Genomic DNA, 9603 nt, shown 5'->3' with positions numbered 1-9603 from the left:
CGCTGCCCTCCATGTCACCCCAGCTTTGTCCCCACATTTCTTTTTTCCTCCCCGTTTCGGCCAAACTCCCCCAAACACCGCTCCCCCTTCATGGCCGCGCCATAGTGCAGCCAGGTCCCGCCGCCATTATGGCGGCAGGCGCCCTCCAGCCCCTTCGCTCCTCCTCGCTCCTCCTCGGCCCCGCCGAGGGGCACAAACCGGGGAAGGGGCAGCGAGGAGGGAGCCGGGGGCACCCCGCAGCGCCTCACGCCGCCCGCCGGCAGCGGGGAAGGCGGAGCGTAGCGGAGCGGAGGGAGGGCGGAGGGCGGCGGGACGAGGTACGGGGAGAGCGGCCGGGGGGCGAGCGGGCGGCGAGGGGGGGCTCCGCCGCCTCCCTGCTGCGGCCGGGGGCTGCCCCGCAGGCGGCTCCTCGCTGCCCGCAGCGGCACCGGGGCTGCCGCGGGGGAGCCGCCGCCGCCAGCGGGAGCTCGGAGCTTGGGGCTGGGGAGGCCGAGGCCCGGCGCCGGGCAGGGCTGCAGCGGGGAGCCGGGCAGGGCCGGGGGTCGGGGGCACGGGGAGCGAGGGGGCAGCAAGGGGGTGGGTGGAAGCCAGGCTCTGGTCGGGTCCTGGTGCAACCCTGCGTCTTCGTTCCCCAGGGGGTTATGGACAATATAGGGCTCGTTCGGAGTTGCTTGTTGTGATATTAAAAGCTTGGCATGAAATGATGAGTGTGTGAGTTTTCCTGCTGCCGTCTTAACACCAGACACGGTTCCCCGGGTGGAAAGAAGGGTGCACTGAGATTGATGTGGGAAAAGGAAGGGAACAGTGGGGCCTTCCTGTGGGTGCTGTGCGTGACACATCATGTTTTTCAGTCGTTCGAAGGTCGGTTTAAGTGCCACCTGTGAAAAAGGGTTAGTTTTTAGAGCTGCTGCAGGTCCTGTGAGGTGCTCGACACGATCAAGGTGGGATGGCTCCCTTCCACCAGGGCTGCTGGAGAGCCCGGCTCCTGCAGGGACCTGTCCCCGGGCTGGGGAGCTGGGCAGGGGCCAGGCAGCAGCAGGGTGAGGGCTGTGGGGCTGCTTCAGCACCTGCCAGCCACTGCCCCTCGGGGCTTTAGTGCTGTGAGGCACAGCGGAGGGAGCTGGGGTTGTTCAGTCTGGGGAAGAGGAGGCTCAGGGGAGACCTCATTGCTCTCTGCAACTACCTGAGAGGAAGGTGTGGGGAGCTGGGGGTCTCCTCACAGGTAACCAGTGAAAGGAGTAGAGGGAATGGCCTCAAGTTGCACCAGGGGAAGTTCAGGTTGGAAATGAGGAGACATTTCTGCTCAGAAGGAGCAGTCAGGCACTGGGACGGGTTGTCTAGGGAGGTGGTGGGGTCACCGTCCCTGGGGGTGTTTAAGGAAAGGTTGGACATGGTGCTTAGGGACGTGGCTTAGTGGGTGACACTGGTGGTAGGAGAATGGTTGGACCAGATGATCTTGGAGGTTTTCTCCAACCTTAATAATTCTTTGATTTAGGAACCAAAGGAGTCAGTGGTACAGGGACTTAAACATGCTTCTGGAGAACAGAAGGCCAGCTTCAGACCAGGTGTCATAATCTAAAAGGTATAACAAAAGACATAGACAGATAGGATAATGCTTTTGTATATGTGTATGTATATATATTTATACATACATACACATACATGCACGCACACACACACACATATATATATATAAAACATCCCCTAAACGGCCTGTGTGAACTGTCTGGAAACTTTGGGTAGGCTCTGAAAACTTCCCATTTCATGCTGGTGTTGTAGGGCCTGTGAGTACGCTTGGAGTACGCTACATACATCGTGGTTGAGAGAGCACTAAGCTGTGCACTCAGCACATCTATGTCCAGATCAACCATGCAGCACATGTGTAACAAATCTGATACTTGGGGTAGTGTCAAGCTTATTGCTTGAATATGTTTTTTGTTTTGTTTTGTTTTTGTCTGGGAACAGCCTGATAGAAATATGTTATACCTAACTGTATATGTTATACTGAGCTATAAGGAAGAGCATCAGTTTGTGCAAAGATGATACAACAGCTAACAGACACACCTTCATCCTTTAAATGTTTTGACACAGTAGTAACACAATAATCAAACACAACTTATAAGAGTGTAGTGTTAGAACACTTTAAATAATGATTATTTTACTAGGAGGAAGGAACTTGTTTGTCTTCAGTTTCAATATGTTTTTCCTCCAGGGTTGGGACCATGGCTATTGACTGGATTGGATTTGCATATGCTGCACTGCTTGCTGTTGGAGGTGTTGTAGGATATACTCGCAAAGGTAAATTCATATACTTGTAAAGGTAAATACTGGTACACTGAGATTTGGCAGTCTGAGTTTCTTCTCTGATACACTTTATGAAAAAGAAATGGTGAAAGGCATGAAACGTTTCCTGTAGTGAACACATCTGTATCTTAAATCCAGCCTGCACTGCTATAAATTAACTGAATCTCATGGAATTTACTTGGGTCAGCTTAAATGGTCACTTTTTTCTGTTTATCTAACTAATGAGTTTGTTTGCAGGGCAAAAAGCTGCTGTCATGTTATTTTTGACACTCGGTATATTTTGGGCCTTTTCATTTCCTTTAATCATTTCTGTCTTAAACAGACTAGATTATCGTTGATTAAAATTTGTTTTCTTCAGAGGAAAATCATCCTGGATTGATTTTGAGATTTCCAGATGCACACCAGGGAGAAAACCTTTTATTTGCTTATTCTCATCTGGTGGTTAATTATGTCTTGAATTTTTAACGATGTTAGTTTTCATTCTAAGGTAAACATGTAGGCTTTAGATTATCATGTGCACATTTCCTGTGTTCAAGTCCTTTTTATAGTGCTTTCTATGAACTGGTCCAGCTAGCGGCGTCCTTCCTGAGCTGAGCACAGCATCCCAGCAGAGGTCGCAGTGGTACTGAGGACAGGCAGCCTGAGCTCCAGGCTCGCTGCCTGTTAGCTGTCCCGCAAAGAGCATGCCCCAGCAGCACATCACTCTTGTTCACCATGGCATTGCACCAGGAGCTGGTACCCAGCTGGTGGTATCCGTCATGATTCTTGGGATCCGGGATCACTGTTTCCCTGCATAGTTTGTGCATGCTTTGGTCCTAGAGACATTGTTTTATATCTTGACTTTTTGAAAACACTTGTGTTTTGTTTTGTTTTGTCTTTTCTTTTCCTTGCTCCCATCTGCACTCACTGAATATCCCATTCACTTGTTCTCTTCTCTTTTTACTAGTCGGTCAGTCCTTGTGGCAAATATGATTTTTTTCTTGGTAATGATTTCCGTTTTCCTGTAGATTCTTGATTAATAACATTCAATATAACAGGACTGGGAGCTATATGATATCTGGGGTTCTGGATTCCTCCTTTATAATCATTTTGGGATCAGATTAACCCAGATATCGCCAGCTGTGCTGATTCTACTCTTTTATCATGTGGTACCACGTAAAATGCCTATTCAGAAACCAAAGTATATTACTGAAACTCTAAACTTTATGAACCAGTTTTATAATAGCACTGTAGGAAGAAGTCAAGTTAATTTAAAAAGCTGTGTTTTATTCCTCATTGCTATGCAAGAAAATGAGTAAGAAGGGTTACATAAATATTGCCTCTCTATTTGCACAGGGTGAATTGGCTGCACAGTGGCAGAAGCAACTCTGTTTTTAAAATATTTGGATAATGCTGTGTCAAGAGTTACTGTGTACAGACTGAGCTTCAAGACATTGTATGGAGAAATAACATTTGAATGTTTTCTTGCAGGTAGTAAAATCTCTTTAGCTGCTGGTCTTACCTTTGGCTCTGTGGCTGGTTATGGAGCTTACTGTGTGACACGTGATCCGAAAAATGTGAAGATATCATTGTGTAAGTGTTTTACTCCAGTTAAAAAAAAAAAAAAAAAAAAAAAAAAAGAGGTCACTGAAGTGCCTGTGACCATGTGTGCGTTTAAACGTTAATTTTTAAATAGAGTTAGACACTTTAGCTTAGCTTGCAGAATTCAAGAGCTCAAATGTGGAACTGTTTGCAAGATAAGGCAGGTCATTCGCACAAAACCAACAGGTGTGCGCTACCACCTGGCAGTGCCTCCTCTTATTAGGTGGTTACGTAACGCTGTACATATTGTGAAATCCAGCTGGGAAACATGGAAGAGATTTCTTATTAGAGATATCTGCGTTATTATCTCAGTATTATTATCTCACTAGAGATACAGATTAGAGTTTGTTTTGAGAAGCAAAGGTGGTGCGGGATCTGGTCTTGCATAATGCAGCATTTCCTCGACTCTCAAAGAAAGAGTTGACACAGTGGTTTTCTTCTGCCAAGAAAGGCAGGGTACAAGCTATGCAGTAGTTGTCATCCTAGAAAGCTTGCCATGAAACCCACATGGAGGCAAGGAACTACAGTCTGTAAGGGGTACGGCATTCACCTCACGTAACCAATTTGCAATAGGAGTTATTGGGAGCTCGTGTCACTCATGGGTTTAGTACTGATGGTGAGGCTGTGGTTTCCCATGCAAAAATACAGTTAAGATACATTTAAGCCAGATTGAGTGAGCCCACAATCACTTTTTCTGACCGTAGTCAGAACTTACAGTAGAGTGTTTCTGCTGGCTTTATGCTTTAAACCAACCATAGCTATAACAACTTCCATTTCAAAACAAAGTTGAATAGCATTACTAGCAAAGTGCATTCACACCAACTGGGTTTTTAGCAAAGGTGGTCATAGCATATCTGATCTTCTCCTCAGTGTTCTAAAATTGGATATTCTAGTTTTGCAGTCGTGATCTTGTACATATTACTTGTCCCACAGTTTAAAAAAAAAAAAAAAAAAGAAGTAAATCTTTTTTGTAGTGAAGACAACACCTTAAGTCTACATGAATTTGTAATCATTCATTGTGACACGCTTTTAAGCATCATCCAGTATTGTACTTACATGGGTCAGTGAAACATGAATTTGGATACAGAATTAGCGGAAGAGAAAACAATTTTTACTATATGTTGCTTGTTTCCCAGTCCCCTGATTTTAAAAGGAATAATATAAACTTTCTACTAATCTGCTTATGAACATCAGATAAATATTGTTAGTGGTGAGCAGTTCATGTAACCATAGGCATGGGAGGACTTTCTCTCCACTGGAGAAGTATGTAGTACTAATTTAATAGGCATTATAGCAATGCAGATTAGATAGAGTTTACTACATCTGCACTAGAAAGTTCTTAATACGTAGAGTAAAAAGAACAGAGACTGTTAAAAGAAAAGCAGAGCGTTTTCACTTACACTTAACCTCCTGAAGTGCCCAAAGCAACTAGAACACAAATGCAAGAGGAAAATTAAATGCATGGAAGAAATCGACCACTCTGAACACAGCAACCAGTAGGGTAAATTGAATTGCAGTATAGAATGAAACTAGTACCCCAACCTGTAAAAGGTTTGGACATTTTAAAAGAAATCTCCCTGCAAAATTATAGTTATCCATAGTACCTTTCACCTACTCAAGAGTCTCATACAATAATGTAAGTAGTATTTTAGTATTTTAATTTCTTGTAAGTTGTCCTACAATATTCTTGTAACTTCTCCTATCTGCAAAGAGTATGTGGCATACAGACTGGAAGCCAATTTCTTTAGTTGTTTTATAGATAATTTTTTCAAGCATTTTTCCACTCCTGTGAAATGAAGTCTGTGCTTTCTGGAATACTTTAATGAAAGTTTATATGATTGCAGTAGGTGTAGAAATTCAGTATGCAACAGTTCGTGCTATTGAGAATGCAACTTGTTGTATCTGACATACTGAATTTCTGGGTCTGATTTACTGAGTTGAATTTGGCTTTATCTATTGAATTTCTTTGATTTCAGCTGAAATAGTGAATGTCTTGCACTTTTGAAAATCAGGTTTAAAAGACGAACTTCTTAAAAAATCGCCAGCACATTTGCAAAGCCGAATATTAGTAACTGGAAGAAAGAACATTACAGGCTAGACATGCTTTATAGCTTCTAATTAACTGTAAATATACTCAGGGCTCTAGATGAGACACATGCTGTGGAACAGTCTGCTCTTCAGACATTCCTGAGAGGATCAAGACTATGGGACCAGAAAATAAGAGAAAGGGATAATGGAGCAGGGTGCCCTTAATGAGCACACATGCTTAGCTGGTAGAATTTTCTAAGATGTGTGTAGCTGGCAGAGCTTGTCGTATAATGTTAGAATGAGTTAAAAACTGATTCTTGGCTACTGTGAGCACAGCTCTGTTCACAGGAGGAGATAGTGGAGCTGGAAGAGAGTTAGCAAGATGGTTTAACTGCTCCATAAAAATGGAAGAGATTTATGCAGCTGTCATTACTTCAGCTGCAAGAGTGATAAATCATAGCTGCCCGTGCTGCCTCTCTGCCCACTTCTAGGAAGCATTTCAGGTGATGGTTCTTTAATTTAGCTAGCTACCTTTGAAGTTTTATCTATTCTTATTAATCTTCTCATTTATGTAGCACTCTGTAGTCATTAATTCAATTTGAAATCCCCACGCCTGATTGCAGTTCATTGCTACCTCTGTTTTTAGGTAGAAGAGCTCCAGAAAGATGATATAATTCCTTTCATGATGTTTGTTCTCTGCTGCTAACACTGCATCCGATGCCCTCTTGGGCTGTCTACCTCTTGTTACTGGGAAGGACAAGAGGAAGGCTTCCTTGTAGCGAAGGAGATGGCCATATTCTGTAGCAAAAATAAGTAGCAAAGCTACGAATCTAGTTTTTAAGGCTTAGCAAATATGAGTGAGCATTCTAAAAAGAAATTAGATAAAGTTGAATGCTCTAGCTGCTGGAACAGCTAGTAAGAAAAACAGTTGCATTGGTCTAGGGTGGTAGGATTTATGAGACATTGTACCTGTAACTCAGCATAAATGTTAGTGTTACGATGAGGTTTCTTCATATACTTCATTTGTAGCCCCATGAATGTAGATATGGAGGGATACACTTCACTGTCTGACGGACTTGCTTAGTATCTTTAGTGGATTTAGCATTCTGCTGCACCTGGAAACACTATTTGCAGCTAAAGGAGGTCCTGCTAGAGAATTTTGGAAAAGCGGGAATGTTTTTATGGACTTATTTCTCTGGTCTAATATTTTATTAAACTGCATCTCATATCAAAACATAGCAATGACCTTTGATAACTCTCCATATTCCTGAATAGTCCACTGGGAAAAGTGAGAACATAAATATATTGATTTGTCTTTTACAGTTTCAGCTTTTCTTTTGACCATTATCATGGGAATGAGGTTCAAGAGGTCCAAGAAATTAATGCCAGCCGGACTGGTAGCATGCCTGAGGTAAGCATCTATTGAGGATCTTAATGTAAAGATTTCACAGGTTTTCAAATAGTTGTCACCCAACATCCAGTTCAAGCCAGTGTCAGTAGAGGTTACTGTTACCAGAAACTGTGAAAACTAAGTGAAGTGAGTTTAGAGGTCTCGGTCCCGTTTCCACTAAACAGTTCTTTCATCTCATGAGGCAGATACATCAGAAACAGGCTTTCTCAGCAGAGAAAGGAGATATCTGCAATTAAATATTAATGTGTATCAATAAGGCTTTTCAAAGAACCTGAGGTAAGCCTCAGTGTTTCCAAACAGACATGCATAAAGCCAGACATCAAACGTCATACAACATCTTAACATCTTAAAAAAAAAAAACAAACTTTGATGTAGAAGTACTGCATTCAAAAGTACTGGAAGCTCAGCACCTGCTAAAACTGAGATGTTTTTGAGCTGTCCTAATCACTTTGGTCAGTATTACTGCAAATTATATTACTAACCATCCTGATTTCTCTACTGCTGCTGTTTATTTTGGTATTCTGAAAAACTTAACACTCTGTATTGGAGAAAGTTGGAACCATTTTTTTCCCCCCTATGAGTGAATAATGTAATTTTTTTTCAACTCTAAGTCAGAAACTGTTTTTTGAAGGAAGAATGACTGTCACTTCTTTGTCACCAGACTTAATGTAACTCCATTAACTGATTTATTTGTAATGCATACAGGGAGGAAAAAATCGGATGCAAATTGTCAAGATGCAAATGTTTTGAATTGGGACTTAAACTGGAAAATATTATTTTCTGTTGTAGATCTCTTTTCAAGCAGACTGTTTCAGTGGACACTGAGCTCTAGATTGAGACATTGTGAAAATTTGCTTACTAGAGGCTCTAGTGTCAGATATTTGTAAATGTGCTCTTATTTTATGATGACTTTCATTGTTTGTGCACAGCCATACTTATAGGCTTTGTTGTGCTTTGTTTTTACAGCCTTCTGATGATTTTGAGGCTTGTTTTTATGCTGATGTAGGAGAATTTAGCAACTTGAGAATCGAAGTATGACTGTCACACCCACCTAACAAAGAGGCAGGCTCTCCGTACTTGAAAGACGAGTTTGAACACAAATCTTAATTTACATTTATCTTTTCTGTAAAAAATCTGTACCTGTAATTTAATTGTTGGCACTTGCTGGTATTTTGCAAGTTTTTTAAAAAACTGAAACAAATGTTTTGTTGATGACGTGTTTTGATCTTCCATTTAAGCAATCTGTTAACTCAAGGGATCTATACCTGTAAGTTTGATAGCTTTCAGAGGTGCTGAGCACCCAAGGAAATTGCATTCGTCTTGCACTGTATCTCTGAGATAACATACACATAAATATCTCATTATGTTAAAAAGATAAATTGTTCTGAACCATAAATTTGTAACTTCTGTAATTAAATAATCCATCCTGATTGTATTGTCAGTTAGTAATCAATAAAGACGTGTGCCTGTACTGTCTAACACTGGAAAACCTACATTCCTTTCAAACACGTGCATCTTCTTCCACTAATTCTAAGTGTAAAAATTTTTATCAGTGTTCAAATAAAACAAAAAGTTCAAAGCTTCTCTCAGTTGTATGTAGCGTACCACGTGCCACTGTGGCATTAAGGGACATGGTTTAGTGTCCCTGTTATTATATATATATATATAGCATTACAAATGTATATATACTTATTTTTATATAAGTATATATATTTTTATATATTTATGCTTATATAAAAATGAGTATATATTATAAACATTACTATAATATTATAAAGGCCACCTATCTCTAAGCACAGACATCACATCTTAATGCTGCACAAATCCATCGGAACACCAAGCTTGTTATTCTTGGCTGGGGCCTAGGTGGAGACAAGGTATGAGCAGCTCAAATGTCTAAGGGATATCTGACCAAAAAATAAACAACAACAACAAAAAATGCCAACGTCAGCCCCCACCTCTGAATCTTTTGCTAACAAATGCTGGTACCAGTCACCTCTGGGTGTTGGCATGCTTACAGGTGATTGAGCTGGTGTATTATGGATTTCAGTTTGGGGCCTTGGTACGTGCAATGGCAGTGAGACAGGTAAAATGTGTTTGTTTTTTTTTAATCCTGAATTATAACTTTAAGACAGGTCAGGGGAATTGAACTGTTATGTACCGTAATTACAAACTTAGGTGACCAATGCTGATTTGGATATTTGTCTGTAGATACAGAAGAGTCCCACCTTACATTAAGCTCTACTAAAAAAGTTTTGGCAACCTACTGCTGAAATGTG

General features: G+C 41.6%; 1 protein-coding gene across 2 annotated transcripts; it reads left to right on the top strand.

The window, feature by feature from the left end:
- The first annotated feature begins 298 nt into the window (after nt 1-298).
- TMEM14A (transmembrane protein 14A) lies at nt 299-8912 on the top strand. Of its 2 annotated transcripts, none has more exons than XM_082755655.1 (5): nt 299-317; nt 2213-2298; nt 3775-3876; nt 7237-7324; nt 8291-8912. In XM_082755655.1, exons 2-5 carry the CDS (start codon nt 2223-2225, stop codon nt 8328-8330), a joined length of 306 nt encoding a protein of 101 aa, XP_082611781.1. In that variant the 5' UTR covers nt 299-317; nt 2213-2222; the 3' UTR covers nt 8331-8912. The 2 variants fall into 2 exon arrangements, with proteins under 2 accessions (XP_082611781.1, XP_082611780.1); XM_082755654.1 differs by lacking the exon at nt 299-317 and adding an exon at nt 1501-1582.
- Nucleotides 8913-9603: the final 691 nt, after the last annotated feature.

This window comes from Aythya marila (assembly GCF_965140915.1).
Source record: "Aythya marila genome assembly, chromosome: 3".
NCBI classification, from domain to species: domain Eukaryota; kingdom Metazoa; phylum Chordata; class Aves; order Anseriformes; family Anatidae; genus Aythya; species Aythya marila.
Note: the sequence above shows the minus strand (reverse complement) of the source record. Positions and strands in the feature narration are given on the sequence as shown.